This window comes from Anopheles gambiae, chromosome 2 (genome assembly GCF_943734735.2).
Source record: "Anopheles gambiae chromosome 2, idAnoGambNW_F1_1, whole genome shotgun sequence".
In the NCBI taxonomy this organism is placed as follows: Eukaryota; Metazoa; Arthropoda; class Insecta; order Diptera; family Culicidae; genus Anopheles; species Anopheles gambiae.
This window is the reverse complement of record NC_064601.1, coordinates 50,961,405-50,982,223: the sequence shown is the minus strand read 5'-3', so window position 1 is coordinate 50,982,223 and position 20,819 is coordinate 50,961,405. Positions and strand designations below refer to the sequence as shown.

General features: G+C 46.6%; 1 protein-coding gene across 2 annotated transcripts in view; it reads left to right on the top strand.

Annotated features, from left to right (window-relative positions):
• Positions 1 to 20,819, top strand: part of LOC3290975 (GATA-binding factor C) — a 103,013-nt gene that overhangs the window by 48,462 nt on the left and 33,732 nt on the right. Inside the window, exons 3-4 of one of the 2 annotated variants that reach the window (XM_061642157.1) lie at positions 5,717 to 6,196; positions 19,304 to 19,455. In XM_061642157.1, coding sequence (XP_061498141.1) covers positions 5,717 to 6,196; positions 19,304 to 19,455 — 632 coding nt within the window. Of the gene's footprint in view, positions 1 to 5,716; positions 6,530 to 19,303; positions 19,456 to 20,819 lie in introns of both variants that reach the window. The other variant, XM_061642156.1, reaches the window with a different exon arrangement.

The window sequence follows — 20,819 nt, the reverse complement described above, 5'->3', positions numbered from 1 at the left end:
TTCCAAATTAATCGTTGACACTTTGTCGATGACTTGCGACGGGAGATGCGCGTTTCCCTGCGGCGTAGGGTAGTGTGGCAGTGGTGAGAAAACGAAACCGAGCCCGAGCCCTGACCGGCGATGATGAAGAAGTTTAGCCATGCGCTAAGCACACCTCTCCTTTCCCTCTTATTACCTGACGCCGCCAGCACGCGAAACTGGAGCCGGAGTTGGGTTCCGATTTCGATGCTGGCGATGATACGCGATGAGCGTTTTGTTCGACAGCTGTTCAGAAGGTTTGCGATAGTTCCTCCCCGATAAGGTGTTTGTGAAGTTGGACTTACACGCTCGATGAGTGCCTCGCACGTCCAACCCGCACACATAACCGCGAGTTGTGTGAGAAGAAACTGATAGTGTTCGATTTATGCTCATAAAACTCTCGTAAAAATACGTCCTCTCTTTCTTGCGCGATGGAATCCCCCGGTACACCGTAATGCAGCGCACTGAAGCACTGATAATTTACCCTTTTTGTAGTTTTCGTCCATTGCGAGAAGTTTGTAACCACCGAGGACACTGACTATTGCGATGTAGCATAATAAAATGAACAATAATTCGACGAGCATTGACGAGCGCACGGTCACTGGAAAGGGACCATAATCAACTGCCATCAGAAGATCATAATCATAAATAATGATAAGCATGAGCATCCGGGATTATGGATACCGAAAATCAAGCTGAAAACAATCCACCCATGGTCTCCCGCTCTAATCGAGCGCACTCGACCAAGGGAAGGTTGAAATTATCGTTCATGATCCTTACCTCAAACGAGTGCCCAATTTATTGTGCCGATGCCCGGATGGTAGCGGTCCTGCACGGTCGTGGACATTTCACGGATACAATTTGATCGTGATTTGTGTGATTGTGCGATGCCAGCTCGCACCCCGGGTACACCGGGCAGTAAAGATCTAACAAGGCAGATACCAGCCGGAAGATAAACCGGTGCTGTCCCTTCACAGACCCGCGGCCAGTGGCACCCAAGCCCCAACAGCTTGTTTAGCTACAAAACAATGAAAAGATATAATCATCTCTAAGCCAAAACCAGGCCATTCGGATGGATTGTTCATCCCGGCGATCCCCCGCCACAGATCTGATCATCCACTGATCCAGTGCGGGAAAGGAGGCTGATAGTAATAAATTGTACGTACGTGCCCGTACGTCTCAGGCGACGATACCAGTCACATTCACAAGCTGATCGGCAGATTCCGCAGACCGTATCTATATGCTGCGCACCGGTGGATAAATCATAACTCCGCAATGTCTGCACGTATGATTGGAGCCCCTCCGTCCATCTTGCATCGTTTGCGGGAGGAACGGGGAAAACAAACTAAAGTACGAATAAAAAAATAACAACGAATTGGACAGTTATAAAAAAGACGCTCAGCATCATCCGCACCCCTTGGACCTTGCCCTCACTTTGTCAGCAAACTCATGGAAGATCAAGGCTGTAGTGTGCCTGTGTTTGGACGAACGATGCTGACAGGCAGCACGGAACGAATTAAAAAAAAGTGCAGAAAGAATGGCTCGTTCGTGCTCCGAATCAAATCACAGCGTCTTCTGTTTTGAGAGGAGCGCGCGAAGCTACCTTTCCAAGACGACGGGGCTCTCCTGCACGAGTTGTTCGTACTGGTTAACTCCTTCTGCTGCTTGCACTTTATCGCTGCTACACTCGTTCTACTACACGCTTTGCCTCGTGTTCGTTGCTTCAATCGTTCGTACGTTGTATTAATGTTATTACAGGTATTTATCATTTGTTTTCTTCTATTACCCACCTTTCGGCGGCCGTCCAATTCGTTGCCGTTATCGTTCTAGCCTAGCATACACACACACAAACATACGCATTATCACGAAACAGAAAGAAACAGAGAGATAGAGTGAAAAAAAAAGAGAGATAGAAATAGAGAGAGAGAGAGAGGCAGAGAGCTATGTTCTGGCACGGTGTGGGTATGGTGGCTTGCTGTGTGAGCATTATAAATTTTATGATTTCATTGTTGTTTGTGCTTGTTAGACATGATGTGATGCTGTAAAATATGTGTTGGTTTGTTGCTGCGGTTGATCGTGTAGAAAGGCATGGAAGGTATATGGAGGTGAAACGACGATCTTTCGCTGGTGATATGAAGCTAGTGCGGGAGGGCGTTTGCCTTTCTCTATTGAAAGCGTTGCACAGCACAATCAATGAGTCTGAATAGTTTAGAGATTTGTAGACTTGTGGACATGAATTAAAGGCGTATATTGCTGTGTAGCTTAACGAGCATTTAACACACAAAGCTACCACAAGGAATGTGTCGTGCTGTCGAAAAGCGAATCCCTAAAATGCCTTATTTCCCCGCAACGCATGCATGATCGATTACCTATCGAAGAACGTTTACCGTACAACTGTGGGGTTATACCTGTTTTACATTCAGGCACGGTTTAATGGTCCACTGCGGCACCCGGAGGTTCGCATTGTCTCAATCAAAAACTTTCATTCCCGGCTACTAGCCACGGGTGCAACCGTGACGCAGTCCACCGTATACTAGCGACCGCAAACCGTCCCGGGCCTACCAAACCGATCCCGAACGAATGCGTTACACTGAAGGGCAGCAGCAGGTCGCGTTTTAATCCAGCCAACCGGCCAACCGGCCAGATCGATCGATCATCTTAACGCACATAAATCAATGAATCACGCCAATGTGCCGGGATGGCAGTGTAAAAGTGCGGGGGAAATAAAGGGCGAGGAAACAACCGGGCATGTTTCAAACTCGACCAGCCCCGAAGCCCGAAGACGAAGCGATCGAAACGAATCTCGCACGCTCTCCATCATCCATCCGTCCATTCATCCATCGGTCATAATTCTTACGCCCGGATCGTTTGGCTTGGAAGTAGAATGGATCCTTCGCTTCCTTCTGTCCTGCGGGGAGCGGGCTGGCTGTGCGCAGGCTGTGGGTGACTCTGTCGGTGTGTGCGGAAACGTGGATGGAAAAATCCAAAATCACTCTGTCGAGGAGTTAAGTTGACTTGTCTTGACGGATCTCTCGTACGGAGGCAACCGTTGGACGCACTGGCACAAGCGATCCGTTCGGGGCGTGCGGCGGATCGGGGGCAATCATGGTCGAATCCCTTCCGGTCGTCAACGATGCCCGGGGGAGTGTATGTGGCAAAACGCACTGGCAACTGCCACGCCGTACTCGTCAATGCCGAACGGCATGCGAATCATAATATTATTATTATTATTATGATAATTATTTATTATTTATTATTATCGAAGGCTTCGCGGTTGCAGCGAACGGCGCTTTCTCGGCCTGCAGCTTCGGGATTGCATCCTCGACACCGAGCTTGTCACGTTTGCAACGTTTCGTGCTGCTGGTTTCGATTCGATTCCAGTACCGATCCGGGTGTTTTTTGTGGTGTTTTATTTGCGGCAGCCTATTTGTCCAACGGAAGAGAACGCATACATTCATGTTGCAGAGTATTGACCCGTGATCGGAGACCGCGAACAGTAGGCTGCTGCCAGTATCTCACATCACTTACACACTTCCAACGGTCGAGGTGGTTGAGTGATTTACGAGCGTTGAGATCGGTTGATATTGTTGGTGGTTTGTAAGTGCAATGTTTTAATAAGCCTTGAATTATATTTAATTGAAACATAACCTCGAGCAAAAGCGCAGGAGAGACTTTGCAGCTGTCAGCTACGGGTACTTACAGCTATGTTCGACAATGTAAGCGTTGGATATATATTACAACCCTTTCTTAAAATAATATCAGCTAATGTCATAGACAGCCTTTTTGGAAAACGATCTGAATGATCGATCTATGCCTGATCTATTGCTCCACCACAGATCTCCGATCATTTTCATAGATTTCTATCCATCCCGCGATACTTAATCTTTATAAGCTTCCATCTTTTACACCTGTCCCACAGCGATCAGGCTTCCACTATTAATCCGATTATCACGAACGTTTACCACCGCAAGCTCACTCGAATCACCGATCGATCATCCGACCATCAGGTTTGCCGCTCGTGTATTATGATATTCAAATTGCCGCAACACGCACACCAAAATGAAGAAGCATACGTCCACCCTCCGGAAGAGGTTACTGTACTGTGATACACCGCATGCCCTCGCTATCTGCTGGATGTTGATCGTTTTCCACTCTCGACGATCTCTGTATTTGAAGCTCCAAAACCGAAGATTTATTCCCAGCTTCAGTGAGATAAATTTCAATCGCTCTATTTTGACAAGTCCGCGGGCCCGCTGTAGGGAGTGTAGTACTACTACAAAGTGGGGTTACAAACGTTGCAAAAGGAGTACGTTGGAATTTATGACTTTTCCTACTGATCAATCTCTGAGAATCCCGGAGGCGTTTTATTCGTTACAAAAAAACACACATACACATTGGAAACAGTTGTTACTGGACGCGTTGGAAATGTTTCATTTAAACTTCCACCCGAGAAACCTCGGCAGCCGGTGCCATGTGTTTGCGGTGCACTTGCTATTTAATAATTATAATCATTTATTATTATTGAACATAAATTTTTATTTCACCCAGCCCTGCTGTCCACTTCCCACCCTAGAGCTGGGTTGGGGAAATTTCTTACCGTAGCTTCATTTTTGTCCGATTTTTTCACCACCATTTGATTTCCGGCTCGAGCCTGTGCTCGATGCTGATGTTGTTGTTGTTGTTGTTGTTGGTGATGGTAAAATTTTACGACAGTTGTATTGAGCCACTGCCAGTGCACGTGGTACGCGGCAAAACAGCACGGCGGCAAATATCTGTCAGCTTGGCTGGCAGGTTTATGGGCATGGTGTGGCTGGGAAATATGTCGGTATGCAAGAGAGTGCGCTACCGCCACCGCCAGCCGTCAAGCTGGTGAGTGCTGGCACTCCTCTGCTAGCCCAAGGGTCAGAGTAACAGGGAGTCGTGGCATGGAAACGATGCGAAAACGGAGAGGTACGTTAGGCCCCTGGAAAGGCTCCATTGCGCGCCATTGTATCCGTGGCGAATTGCGAACAACCGAAAAGTCCCCTCCGGCCAGCATTCCGGGGCTGGGGCCGGGTGATGTATGGGTTAACCATTTGGGAGCAGAGCAGTCGCCCGTTGCTGACCGCATTGGTTGGCTTAGGTTGTGTTGAAGTTGTTGTTGTTTTCTTCTTCCGTCGCTCATTTTCTCGGCACCTCAACGATCGGTTGTTGCGATCGGTGCCGCGGGGGATACTGTGTCCTTCTGCTGGCTACGTATCGCCGCTACGTACTGGAGCGCGATCGACGACGACGAGAGCAGCGCAAGCAGGGATGCATAATAAAACAATGTCTCGACGAAGGTGCAGCATTTTTCATAATTCCACCTATTAAGGGTACTGTTATGACGAAAAATTATACTCTTACATTGCCCAGCCAGGCACGCAGCCGTGTGTACGAGGCAGGCTACGAATAAAGTCACTCCAGTCACCGATGTTCCGTTTATCAAAACGTTCTGCCTGTTGCATAAAGAAACGAGTTGTAAAAAACTGTAACAGGATATTTCACAGCGTTCACAAAAATCCATCCACAAGTCTCAAAGGAAGAGTCGATTTTCGGCGATGACGCCATGCAAACGATAGATAGAAAGAGTTTACAATCTTATGTGTATTAACTTAAGCGACAAAAATACAAAATTTGTTTTGTCTTATCGGTTTCCTTTCATTTTCTTCCATTCCAGCATCCCGCATGACCTCGTCGCACGTGTCACCACAAGTCTGCCGGCCACACTTTCACGGACCACTGTCCTGGTTGAGCGACCCGCCCAAACCGATCGCGTCCAGCAGTGCGTGGGGAAGCCCGTTCGCCTGCCCGCAGGACCCACAGGACAAGCTGACCCAGGTGCAGACGGGCCAGACCGGCCAGCACCTGTTCTCGTTTCCACCCACCCCGCCGAAGGACTCGACGCCCGACTCGGTACAGACGGCACCGGCCGAGTATCAGGCGACGATCAACGCGTTCATGCACCAAGCCCAGGTCGGCTCGAGCAATGCGGTCGGCGGTGGTGGCGTGGGCGGAGGGGTCGGTGGTGGCGGTACCGGTCAGACGGCGGACAGCTGCGGGCTGGACGTGAAACCCTGCCTCACCGGGGGCAACGGATCGAGCGGTAGTGGCGGTGGCGGAAGTGGCGGAGGCCAGAACCAACCAAAGCAGCGCGAAGGTACGGGCAACAGCGGGACGGTGGGCAACGGTAGCAGCGGTGGGCCCGGTAGCCATACCAATGGCGGTCAGCCGACCGGAAGTGGGCTCGGCGGTGTGCACGGCGGTGGCCAGAGTGGAGCGGGAGCCGTCGCCACCGCTGGCGGCCACAGTTCTGGCGGTGGCGGTGGGCTGTTCGATGGGTCGGGCCAGTCGGCGTACGGGGGGTACGATACGAGCGGGTACGGCTACCACCACCAGCATGCCGCTGCCTCGTTCGGACAGTCTAACCCGCGCCCCGCCATGAACAGCCCGCACATGAAGCCGCAGCGGACGAAAGCGCGCACGAGTGCCGGTAAGATATGGACACGGTGGTGTTTGTGGATCTTCTGTTTTTCTGTTCCTATTGTCACCTTTACTTTCCGTTGTACTAACAGTGTATTTTGCTTTATGGTTGTATGCTTTTTTTTCGTTATTTCTTATGTTTAGCGGTTGTTGAGTTATGTTGTGTTTTGATTTATTGTAAATATTCATTTCTTGTGCTCTTCACACTAAGTGCTTTTCATGTCTTTGCTTTTGTATTTCACCAAAAAGGAGGTTTATAACCAAGGAGGGTAAAGAGTGAAAAAACATTTGACGAATGACACGCCAGGTCGTTAACAGAGGGTATTGCAGAATGGTTCCCATAGAACATTTCATCACTAACTTAATTCACCGTTTTGTGTGTGTGTGTGTTTATGGTGGCAAACTTTGTAAAAATCCCTTTTCTGTACGGGACAATCGATGTTCATTACTTTCTTTCTTTTGAGTGGCTTCCAGTGCACCGACCGCGCACGAAAGCTCGTATTCTGTAGTCCAAAACTGCACTTTATGTCACGGTCTGTGTGATTTGCACAATGTGTTAAAAACGGGTTTCATCAAGGTATTTACATACTGTACAGCTTTGTAAAAAATATCATCAAATAAGCAGAAACAAGCTACATTTTTCGTTCAAAACGGAAATAATTAAAAGTGTACTTTAAGAACTACATTTCATCCAACCCCAATGGACGGAAAGCGCTCCCTTTTGAAAATGTGCATAAAACTGCAACATTCTTCACCGGTGCATCCATTTATCTAAAGTTTACGCAAAAGGCTACGATCAGCAGAGCTATGTTTCCTGCTATTCAGCTCACATTAAGGTAGCTCCGTTCGAACGCGTTACCGATGCATTGCTTTGGTTACATAAACAAACCACTAAACTACTTGCACTTCCTCCTGAATGGACGGTGCTGAGGGGTTCTCTCTCGCTCTCCCTCTTTCCACCTATACATCTATCTCTCTTGCACGAGTATTCTCTCCAACAGACAAAAAGTGCATTTGCACCGTGCACAGCCACACAGAAACGCACTCACACACCCAGTGATGTGCACGCTCGCACTACTCGCGCATCGATTTGCATCTTCTCATTACCGATGCGTTACCTTCCGAGGCAGCAAATGCTTTACAAATGGTCCGCCCCGGTTTTCCAGCACACAGAGCACGGAGACTGAGACTGGAGGCGATGAAAAAAAACACACACACACACACACGTTAGGGCTGGGGCATTGCGGGTGAGGCCCCGGTGGCTGATTTTATGCACCAAGGGCACCAACAACAATGGCCCAACAAAAACTCGAAACGATCGTTTCGCTTTGCACGTGGGCCGGAGGAGAGGAGTGAAGGGGGGAGGGTTGGGGAAGGGACATCGTCCAAGGAAATGCCGGTCTGGGTGAAAAATGAAGTTAAGAAGCAAAAACAACAACAGCAAAAAAAACATACAAACAGACGGGAACTAGTGCGACTATGCGAAATGCTACTGCTGCCCGCCCTGTATGACGTTGCAATAACAATGGAGAAAATGAAAACACATAATGGCTGCGTGGGGTGGGTTGGCAACAGGAGCCGCCGAGCTGGAGCAACCCAGCGGCAGGGACGCGTTGTTGTTTTGTTGTAATAAAAAATTGCCACAATTAAATAAAACGAAACCAGCATTGGCTCGAACGAACGCCATCATGGTAGATGAGCTTGCTTACAAAGCGGCGGCAAAGTAGGATGGGCACAGTTTGCTCGTACGAGATGCAAACGTGGAGTGCCGTTTTTTTCTCCTAATGGCATGTGCTTTTGAACAAAGTAAAAAGAATTTTATAATCATCTCAAAGAACACGAACACACAATTCAATTTTGTGGTTGCTCGTTGAGAAACAAATCGATGAAGCTACTCAACAACAGCTTCCACATTCTGTACAATGCGAAACAGATATTGTTCTCACTGCTAGATACTGCTTTCGTTCGATTATTATTCAAATCGTACAGCGTGACCTTGCTGTTCTAATAAAAAGTATGCGGAAAGCATCTTAACACGCGCTGTCGAGTAATGAAACACAGTGTGATCCGTCTACTTAGAGGAAACACCTTGATTGCAGGCGAACAGACTAATGAATCGCTTCTGAATCGTTTTCTGGACAAATTATGAAATGTTTCTGGTTAGTGCATTAGAAGACGAGTTCGGAAGCAATAAATCATTGGTGTGAGATGACACAGTTCGCATGCTTCACAAACTGAACGACGAGCAACGATGGCGTCTACGCCCAAAGCGATCAACTTCTAACAAATGTTCTACCAAACACTTGCCGACAGGTCGGTAGGCTTGGTAAGAAAGGCAAAACGAGAGACGTTAAACCACACTCATACTACTTGGAGGGTGGTGTTATATAAGCAACACATTATTTATTTCATTCTCCGGTTAGGCTGTGCATAATGCCCTTCGCGTTCGTGTGTGTACGCGTGTGGTAGAATCGCAGTAATATACGCATTCGCTATTGTTCTGGGCAGCTGGGAGGTTATATTGCATCCAATAAATGACACACACAGGCGGTGTAATGGCCATTAAATGGAAACAGAAACAATATTACAATCACACTCACTACTCTGCTCACATTCACATGATCGCCGTTTCTTGTGAGATCTAGGGAGAGAGAGGGAGAGTAAAGCAGGGCGTGTGTGCCTGGAGTGACCGACGAATGCAGCTGCTTGGCGCACTTGGATCGATTTGATTTAAAGCATCTCCACCGGTTTAATGGAACACGCTCGTAAAATAATAAAAATCATAGCGCGCAAACTGATGATGCCGTGAGCGTGGACCCCCCATGCCAACCAACATCCTTCCCTCCCCTACCTTAACAGCGTTCACGGGGACGGTTGAGCGCACTTCAATCACCGGCTCCGCTTGTGTTCTAAGCTTTGACCTTACCAGCACTGCAGTGCCAGTACAGGAAATTCGGAACAGCCCGGAGCGCAATCGCACGTTCCACAAACGCGTGCGTGTTTTAAGCTTTTCGGCGTACTAAATTTATTAGGACCACTTAAGAGGCCACTCGTGCCGCTAACGGTACGACCGAGAGAGCAATCATTACGCCTCTGTGCGCGGATTTTTCGCGAATCCACAAAACTGCCCCCATCCGACCAGAGACACCTGCCTACACGGAAACTGGTGGCAGGCGTATTGAAACACTGTATGATCTCACGTATCGGCCACATTAGACACACCATGTGTGTGTATGTGTCGGTGGAAGGTGTTGGCAGGTTTGTTCCACCGATCGATTCAATCTCCGGCTCGTTTGGCGTTTTCGGAACTCGTAAAACTTAAGTTATCCGAGATGAAAATAAACGTCTAACAGACACGATCACACACACACAGCCGGTTTGGATGAGGAGCTGGAAACTGGTAGCCAAGGGTTGCCACTCGGTCGTACGCTCAAGGACACTCATGTGGAGTTGCACTTGCCCAGCTATGCCGCCAACTGTCTGCGCGCACGGAAGCCTCTGCTGCTGCTGTCGGCATTACGTCTTTGACGGGAGCTTGAAGAACTTTTCAAAACGATAATCAAAACACGCAATAGACTTGGACAGGCCAGAACTAGACACAAGCGCTCACAACCATAGACGGTCTCTTGCTAGGATGGAGCGAATGGTGATCATGAAGGGCTTCGACCCGCCAAGAGTCGATTTTTAATGAGGTCAACGAATTTTTAGCTGTTAAAGCTTAGTTGTTGGTTTGTTTTTTGTGTTTTGTTTTTGGTTGGTGTGGGGAAACACGGTTCCTGGAAGCTCTCGGCCAAAATTGGACATTAAACATCAGCTCCCGGGCGGATTATGTCATCGTTTTGCGGAATCAGGGTAAGCTTGGTAGCAGCTACCTGTCTTGGTACGGTGATCACTATCATGCTGGGCTCGGAGTAGAAAGAAAAACAAACTGAAGTGTAAGCTGGAGCCTGTTTACAGTATCTTCAGCTAGTAGAGAAGCAAAGTACACAACCGTGAATCGGTTACTGTAGGATGAAAGCTGTGAGAACTACTGTATTCCAGTGTAGAACGTAACGACTTTCACTGACACGAATTTTGAACCATCTGCCATATGTTTTACGGTCTAGGAATACAGTTCGATGCCAATATGTACCCAGAAAAGCTACAACATCTCTCTGTCTCTCGCACCCTTTTGGTCTCTTTTTCTTTCTTTTGAAACAACTGCTCCCCTGTTTGCCTGAAGCGATTGTCGAATGTTAATCAGCATGCAAAAGGCAAAGCCTTTTGCAGCGCATTCGGCAGAAATAAAGTAGATTTATGTGATTTTATAATTACACCTCCATGAAGAATGATGGCACAGAAAGAATGACCACTTTGGCCCAATAATTTTACACCCTATGCAGGTTAACTGGCAGCTTACGATTACTGCAGCTGCAGCCATTCGCTGCTGAAGTCGTTTGACCGTGCAATGCAAATCATTTTGAGCGAATAATTCTCCAAACCGTGTCAGTTTAAGACGTAACGTTACAATCAAAAGAATTCATAAGGGTGTAGGGGGAAAGAAATGGGGAGTTTTATGCGTTAGGTCACCCTTCCCAAGATGCCGTGAGTCACATGCCAGGAACCGGAAAGGTAGCAGGCATGTGCAATGTAACCCAAAACCGGAATCATTCCTACAGCAGACGCTCTCCGGCTGCAAAGCTATTGCACCGGAAAAACGCATCCATCGTGTTCGATCTGTTACGTGACGCGTAGTGTGCGGCACGAACCGTGTTAGGGCCAGTGTAAAAAGACCACCGAAAGACCTTAAATCACCGCGGCAGGGTGGAACGCCCCCGGCGTAAACGCAGGGCCGGTTCCGACCGGTTGCACCCCAAAACAGCCCGTTTGTAGCTGTAGCAACCTCTGCCTGCCAAAGTTTACAAAGTACTTGCGACCCATCGTGTACGGCACACGGTGGTGCGGTTAGTTCTCGAGTTTGCTGCTCAATTGCACTTTGGTTCGGTTGCTGGTGACTGAAGTGCCTTCTTTCGTAGCGTCTTCCTCGAAACTGAAGCGATACGAAACGGTGACGAGTAACAAAGAGAAAGAGAGACACAGAGAGTGCAAGAGAGATAGAGAGAACACACACGCGTTCTGAAGTATTAGAAACAACGTGCACTCATGATTGTAGCAATTGAAGCGTTCGCATAAATTAAGCTGAGAGACCGCAAACCGGGGCACAGCGCACCTCACACACCTTGCGCACTGTGCGGTGAGGTGGAAAGGAACTATATAGATATTTCTACCACATCTATCCGCGCGGCTATTCATCTAACCTACAGCTTAAACTGAACTTAAATCAGTGTAGCAAAACAACGCACTTGAAAAAAAAAAACGGGGCGATAGAGGACCACCAAGACGCTAACGCAGGTGCCTGGGCTGGCTGTCTGGTTTGGATGGGTTGGGCTGCTGGAGAGGTGGCAACTCTCTCACAACCATAAATTAAATCTCAATGCTCTATTGGCGAATCTCCCCGCGCACACGCTCCCCGGCGTGTTGGTGCGTTTACTCCCCGGTGGAGGGTCAATCATGCGAAAGCATCGGTGCCAAGCGGGGTGGGAGAGGAGAAGAGCTAACTGAAGGGCGGGCCGTGCATTTTCACGGTTAAGACCAGCGCCGTCATCACTGCGCCGTGGCACGTTCACACATTCATAATAGGAAATTCAAACTTGAACACGAAGTTAATTGTTGAAAAACAGTTCAGTTCGGAATCGAGTTCCAGCGTGCGCGGTGGCAAGGGCGCAGGGCCAGATCGAGCGCCGCTTTGGGCGACCGGTGGGCGGAAGTGATGCACGATTCGTTTAACACATGTAGCGCTTTTGTTTTCTAGCGATATGCGCCTGCCCTGATGGGTGTAGAAGGAAGCAGTGCAGCAGCAGCAGCAGCAGTAAAAAAATCGATGCATTGCAGCGTGCAACCGTTTCGCTTTGTTCGCGCATACCCTCGGCATGCGAGTAAGCGTGTCTCGGAAAATGATGTCATATAAATGCATACAGCGTTAGTGTGTATGAGAGTGTGTGCGAGGAGCACGGAGCCGAAGCATCATCGAAGTAACCGGGGCTGTAAACAATAGAGGCGCATGGGGCACTCTCGAATCTGGAGTGCATATTTGATTAAGGAGCTGGTGGATCGAGACGAAAACATGTTAGCGTTATTGTTTTCGATTTTGCTTTCCGTTCGAGAACGCTTTTCCACGGAGCTGTTTTGTTCCTCCCTGGATGGAAAGTTAATTAAAAAGCCACTTACGATGGGATCATATTGAATCATGCACCGGAGACAAGAGCCGTGGGATAGTGTGGGGAGTATGACACCAGACGTGACATTTTTCAGGGGCGTAGGAAAACATGCTTGAAAACATGAAAGCTGATAGCCGTGGAATGTGCACCGTTCGTTGGGAAAAGTATGCGAAAAGCGTAGCAACGCGTGATTAAACGAAAAATTTGACTTACACGCTATCGGAAGCACCAAAACAAAATTATTTCCGTTGGCGCCTTACAATTCCGATGACGTTGCTTCCAAACGCAATCCAATTAGCCACCTGAGTCGAAACCAACCGGTGAGAGGCTGACGGTTGCAGTGGAAAGCAAAAGGTAGCCACACAATCTTCTAACAACCAACATACAAAAACAAAAAAAAACCAACACTCAAAGGCAACATAAATCTACCAAACATATACACAAAGGTTCAGAGTTTTGGTGCCAGAAGTGGTGTTGAACTACTTCTACCTAGTTATCGCCATGGGCCCGAGATTGAGGCATTCTTGCACCCTCCCGATCCTCTACCTATACTGCGTCACGACCATCCTTCAGGACACGGACGGTGTGTCATCTGGGCAAGGTGAACGAATGGGACTTGAAGAACGCAGAGCCAGGCGGGGGGAGAAGTCGGATTCCTAAAATCCATATATTTTCCCCAGCGTGACAGTTTTCGGAATTCTGTGCTGTCGTTTGTCGTTTTTCGGAGTTTTGAAATGTCGATCCCTGAGCGTGCTTACCTTTAGCCCAGCATTAGAGCCTTTTTTGGGAACTGCGTGTCAGCGTAGCAACCGTGGCTCGATCGAGAGGATAGTTTTGTGTTGCATCCTCTTCCCTGCGCTGGATGTTTGAGCATTTGCCGTCTCGTTCGTGTGTTTGGTCTGCTCAATTGCTTTCGTTTCGTTGTGTTTCAGCCAAGGTGCATGGTCCTTAACCATGAAATTGCCATCCGTGCTTGTTAGTGCAGTTCGTTTCTTTTTGTCAGCAACAGATGATCGCTTGTTTACGATCACCACCGAGTTGTTGGGTAAATTCGAGCTTAAATCACGACCAGTCGGTGTAAACTCCTGTTTCTGGTCCAAAACGAAATTGGTTTAGATGCCATTGCACAGACGATCTTCCAGTGCACACACAATGGCCAGCATGGAACGTATGTGTGTGTGAGTGCTGTTGAACGTACCAATTTTGTCGTGGGAGTATACCATACAGTACACCTTATGCTGTCTTGGCACCGTTATACGCCAAAACGCAATACACATCTTATGGAAGGATGTAAAAAGGCAAAAAAGATAACTACAGGTAGGATGGAAAAGACTAAAGGACAACGAAGCAAAAAACACACACACACACACACAAAACAAGGAGTGAGAAAACTCTTTTGCTCAAGTGTAGCCACACAACAGCAGCAACAAAAAAAGGTTAAATTTATTACGCAATAAATTTTACCAAAGTACTTCACGGAAAAAATATGTTACGCGCAGACAAAGCTTCCAGTTCCGTGTGCAACACTCCTACTGATCCGCCTAGTCGGTGCTACTTCAGTGCAATTCGTGGTGACACCTGATTCTACATGACTCTGCCCTGGCGCTCTCATCCTCTGTCGATAGCTCTAGAATGACCTCGCCCAAAACATGTTTACGGTTCGGACCGCATTCGCAACCGGTGGGAAATTTTCTATACCTTTGTTCGATTTTAGCCAGTTGTTGTTATGTGTTACATTTTCTTTAAGTTACCCATTAGGTTGTTATACTGATTTTGTTTTCGTAACTTTTGTGTTTGGTAATAATATGTTGATGTTGTTTGATATTGTGTTTCACCACTACACAGCGTGTCTATGTCTTACTGCAACGGGGATTGCTTGCAGACAAAGAAAAAAGCAACTTCCATATCAGTGTTACTGTAGTCCTTTGTCTATTTTCAGATTAAACAATTTCGTAATTCATTTTGAAAGATTGCTGGCTATCAAGCATTCGTTTCTTATGCTCGATTATATTAAATGTTCATAGGGAAAACATGCACTCAATTCAATACACTTCAAAATTTCGACCTTAATGGATCGTATCAGTATAATAATATTTATATCCGCCTGCGATAACAAACACGAAAATTCTGCCATACCAAATTTAGCTTAACCTCGAAACAATGAAACCACCGTATGTGTGAAACCTTCCAAAATAATTTCAAGTGTACCAGTGTGCCCGTTGCATAATTGTGCTGTTGTTTCTCAGCGACCCAGAGTGCATCGATCGACGATTAGCAGAGCATTAACATTAATTAATTCTAGAATGCCTCTGCACGCGTGTCGGCGTCTAGCAGCCATCGACAGTTCCGGTTGCAGTGAAGTAGAAGTAATTGAGAATTTTGCATAACATTATAGCGATTCCATGGACGTATGCGCGTGCTAACAACCTTCGAGTTAGCGTACTGTTCATAGCTTCATTAGTGTTAGATTTCCATGGAATGTTATCTATAATGTGTATAGATAATAAAGTGATATTTATTTTAGCTTGGTGTTAAAAATGCAAGAGCTAATCAATCTTATTTACCTGCAAAATTTTCTAACATGGTAAGAATTTTTGGAGCAATTTTCTCACACTCAAAATATTGCAAAGGCAAATATCCACATACTGCAAGCAATTTTTTTATTGACTCCTACTTTTGTTCCCACATCCAAGAGGATTTACAGAGTCAATTTAGACACCGATGTTACACTCCACAAACGGACGATTATCCCACCTGGAATAACCAAGTAGAGAAAAAAAAACGATCGAAAGATGGGAAAGGAAGCAAAGAATGTTTAAATACCTGTAACTTGTCCTCAACACATTGTTTATACGAGTTAAACAAAACATTAGTCAATCGGACGGTTCCTTCGTTCTCTCCCTGTTCTGACGTCTTCGCCATCTTCGCGATCATCGTAGCGCTGGCGAAACAATCTTCAGCCCTTGCATCGAACGAAGGACTCGTACGCGACGACAATTCTTTACCCCGTACAGGCGTACAAGCCTGTTGGATTTGGATAACAGCGTATCCAACGCCGTAATCCTACGCCACACGGGTTAAACGCTGTCCAAGACACGGGTACTATAGCGGCAACGACAACGATCCTCTCGCCATTTCGATCGTGCGTTTCGTGCAACTCCTGGCTTCCTTTTTCGGGAGCCTTCTGCTGCCCGTACCAAGCTAGGCGCAACCGACACGGTGGCTACGATGGCAGCGATTTATTTAGGAACGATCATTAAGTAACTGATTTATTATCGGTCACCAGCGGGTCTGCGAGGAAGGGTACGGTCCACTTGGTGTCTCCCGTCGGGTCCCGGAGGTTGTTTGGTTGAGCGTTTTGTCTTGGTTTGGCTTTTTTTCGGTGATTACTTCCTCGCCACTGGCGCTGGGCACATTGGACTGGGATGGGTAAACAAACTGAACCATCCGAACCAAACTGCCACCGTCTGGCCCCCGGGGACATTGGGTTAGATGGTTTATCCCAATGCGGCCCTGCGGTCAGCCGTGCTGGTGGCGTTGGTGGTTTATTTTTTCTCGGAAACAGAAGAGAGCACAACAACAACAAATGCCAGCAGCCAAAATGGGATAAAACAAACGATCGAGAACGGGAAATGAAAGAAAGCATCGGTAGAAGATGTGCTGGAGGAACGATGAGAAAGCTTCTCGAAATATAAATGAATAAATTTTTTAATTTATATCATCGCTACCGAAAATATGTACGCCTCCGGTTGGATCGCTCGAAGAATGGAGTGAAAAATGACGATCATCACACCACACTCGGCGTTCTCGTATTTCTATCTCCACGGTCCCATAGTTTCATATCCTATCGTTATAATTGGATATCGTCGTATCCAAAGCGATCCCATAAGCCATTCACAGTGTATACAAGGGCAATTTACGGATAGAAGGGGTATTTCTTGCCGTTTAGCTAAGCCAGATTCATTTTGAAAATAATATACTATCAGTTTCTGTTAAACTAACACCTGCTTTTTGGATAAAGTTTTATGAAAAAAAAAAACAGTTGTGATTGATTATTTGCTATGTATTCCCTCCCACAAGCATTGTCTGTTGGACAAGTGCAAATGTGCCACGTTTAGAAAATTCCAGCAAGGTTAACAGGTTTCGTCAAATTGAATAACACCGTACGTTTTACGGCTTTTTTCCTGTTTCGGTGACAACGGAACGGACCAATAATTCGACAGCAAATTGGCCATAGGGGACATCCATTTCGAAGTCATTTCTGAAAGGATGCTGTGTCTGCAGGCGACAGAAGACTCATCGGAGCTAATGATGCTTAACATTATGGACTCAAGAATGGTTTACTCACACTATTAGTCCAGATTGACCATGGGATGGAAAAAAAATATTGCGGAAGGGTTAATGGAAATGGTGGAAATTAGGTGGATTTTAAAGAGAAAGAAAAAAAACGTTCTTCACCTCGCGCTAACGGAACCGCGCTGGATTAAACGTTATTCTAGGAATCTCCTATTCTGCACCTGATATTACACCATTCGCAAGCTCTAATCCTACACCAGTTTTGAATCGATGCGATTTATTAAGGTTACAGCCAAGTCACGGGATCCAATTAGTTCCCATGAGCATCGCCTAATGGGGAAGTTGTCCCGGGAAAGGTTTCGGTTTCGCCATTGAGTTGGTTTCCCACCACGACTGGGAAGCTATACCAAGCGGTCGGTAACGAACCTTGTCTTCCTTCACATCAACCAGAATGAAATATGGCAAATACCTGTGATTATGATGTTATGGATGATGATTATTAGAAGGAATCGATTTGATTTCCGTTCTCTTCCCTTCCCAGATACGATCGTGTTTAATGATGCCTAGAATGGCGCGTACGGATCATCACCACTCTGTGACGTATCCTCGTGAGAGGATCCGAGAGCTCACCCATTCAATATTATTTGCTTTGTAAAAAAACTAAACTCAAAGAATTGATGAAAACAAAACTGACCAACTTCTGCCCGGCTGCTCAGTTCTGCCAAAATCTGCCCGTCTCGCTCACTGTTGCTGCTCGTAACGGGAGCTAAACTTAATAAATTAAAAAAAATGTTACCAGTGAAAGCCAAACTAAACAAACACTCTGCCACCACGGTCACAATGCCCGAACAGGGTAGCCGATGATCAAGGAAATAACATTTTTCTTAATAGATTCTCCTGGCCCGTCTAACTGGCTACCATGCCGGGCCCATTGAATAGGGGACCCCAGGCAGAAACAAACAATGTCTTATAAAAATTAACAAGAACAAGATACTTAAAGCCCAACTGGGGTGCGATTTCTGCCCCACCAGCTATACCCCATGCTTTGCAGCTCGCGACACCAAAGAAAATCACATAAATATCGAAATAAAAATGTTGTTCTCTCTGAATAAAATTATCTCTCCATCCCTCCGCAACCCGAGCCAGTCCGGCGCACCGGGAATAAGAATGATCGGGCTTTGGAAGGCCCTCCCCTTTCTCCCCCCAAACTCTGCCCTGCCAGGTTGGAAAGCTTGCTGAGGAGAATCGCGGAAGCTAAGCGAATCAACCGGCGACCGAACTGCCTCCCAACACCCATACCCATTCCACACAATCGACGTGTTCTGTCGCGAGTGTGTCGAAATGTCGAAAGCGAAATCGAGACTAATTTATTCCATAACTTGTTAAACGGTTAACTAATATTTGATAGTGGGCAGCACAGCTCACACACAATCCGGTGACTAACCAACGCTCCCCGCCTGTCCTCAATCGTTCTCCTCTATCTGAGGCGCTGCACCGGTACGGGGTTGTGGGAAAAATGTTTCCCGATCGATCGAGTTCCCCTTTGCGCGTGTATGTGTTTGTGTGTGTGTCACCACAAGATGCTACAAAGCACGACCCAAGTGCCTCCGTGGTTCGTCCTTGTCGTCTAGTACGGGCAGCATAAAAAATGATGCCCCGTTTTCGTTGCGTTTTTGTCGTTTCTCTCCCACCGCTTGCTTTTGGCTTTGAATATACCTCTCATTCATTGTCGATGTCGCAAGCGCCTTCTATTTCCGTCCCTTCCCGCACGGGGCCGGGACGACGGAATGTTTTGGGAGACATATTTTCTAGGCCCAATCGTGGGCTATGTTTGTTGTTACCTCTGTTTTCCCCTCCCATGCCCTGGCTGAACGACTTCGGCTCCTGCACCGTTCTGCGGACTGCCACAAACTGTCTCCGAGTTTCGTGATTTCATTCTCCAATTTATCAACGTCAAATTGAAATTAATGTTGCTGCCGAACTAATTTAATTAATTTCAATAGACATGAGCAGCGTTTGCGTGAATCTAACCCGTTGCTTAGAAATTGTCAACCTTTTTATATCAAACGAACTGTATAACATGCATAAAGTCATATTTTTGATAACATTTTACTAACATTTCATGCACATTTATGCTGTAACTAATTGAACTAATAATAAAAGTGTGAATATTTAGCAATATGAATTTAACATTTTTCTCTTGCTTCTCTTCAACGCTTTAACCACTACAGAGGGACGAGAGTGTGTCAACTGTGGTGCAACGTCGACGCCGCTGTGGCGACGGGACGGCACTGGCCACTATCTGTGCAATGCCTGCGGACTTTACTACAAAATGAACGGCCAGAATCGTCCACTGATCAAACCGAAACGAAGACTGGTTAGCGTAAGTATTGACAGTTTCATTATCGTACATGCCCTCCCATTTCTTGTTTCTTTCTCGCTACAAAGTTGCCATGAAAACACACTGTTCACACGAACATCTTCCAAACATTTACACGATCGTAAAGAATACGACGGTGCTTGGTTGTATCGAGGCTTTTTTTTGGCAAATATTTCACACATTCACACGGCAAACTTTCGCCGTATCGCGTGTCAATCAAGAAATGTTATCTCCCACTCTTTGCCGATATGATGCAAGATCGAAACAACATCGACCAAAACTGACCGAACCTGGAATGCAACCGAGGAAACCACAAGGTGACAATCAGCAAAATTCACACCCCTGGTGAATTGTTTCGGGTGGTAAAGTAACAAATTCATCTGTTTCATTTGAGCAGCACAATCTTACGATTGAGAGCATGCATCGAAAGTAAACGGAAACGAAGACGACTGATGTGCAGTGTGCGATTCATAAACACGCTATATTTATGATAATTTTTAATTGTAAGTAGCAATATCGATGAGTATCATCAGAACGACAAGATAATTTTTGCATCTCGTTTTCCGTTCCAAAGTCCTTCGGCCGGGTGAACGCGCGGCAAGGTGTGCGGATCTCGTTTGTGGTGGTGTTATTTTGACTCGTCTGATCGCTCATCGCGTATGATGGCGTGAGACGGGCCAAAACAACAGAAGCCAATGTGCCTACCCGTCGAATGGCAGGCGCTTGATCGGATGATCTTGATTGTTGGTCATATCATGATGATAGCTTCGTTGGGTTTTTTTTGTTGGTTTGTTCGTTGTTGCTTTTATATTCCTTGCAAAAAAATTATGTTCATTTTACTCTTTCCTTCCTTTGAACAAACGCAGACGCTAAATGCTCGTCGAATCGAGCTGATGATGGTGACAAGTGTTTTGTTTGTACTGCTGCTAATTGGATTGATCGATATCTCTCTGAGCATCGGCGGATTAAATCGGAACATATGGAGCAGTTCCAATCCGTGATATTAAAATTTGGTCTAATGATTTTGGTATCAATCAAACCAAATTCTTCAACAAATTCTTCAACGCATTATTCAGTACTATATATATAACGAACAAGTAAAAACAATATCCCGTCCCCTGTATCACTTTTTGTCCTGAATAGCTTTTCCAGCATGCACCGATACCGATTTCAATTTTAACGAGGTTAAACCCACTTTTTCCCTCGAGATCCATCGACACTCAGTGAGACAGGCGTGTACGCCTATGCAGTATTGCACTTTTGCTTTCATCCCATGCGACAGCTTGCCCGGCACAACGGTTTGGCTTTTACTTAATGGTTCATTTCGCAACCCAGCAAAGGCGCTTTCGGTGAGGAGGCGTGTTGTC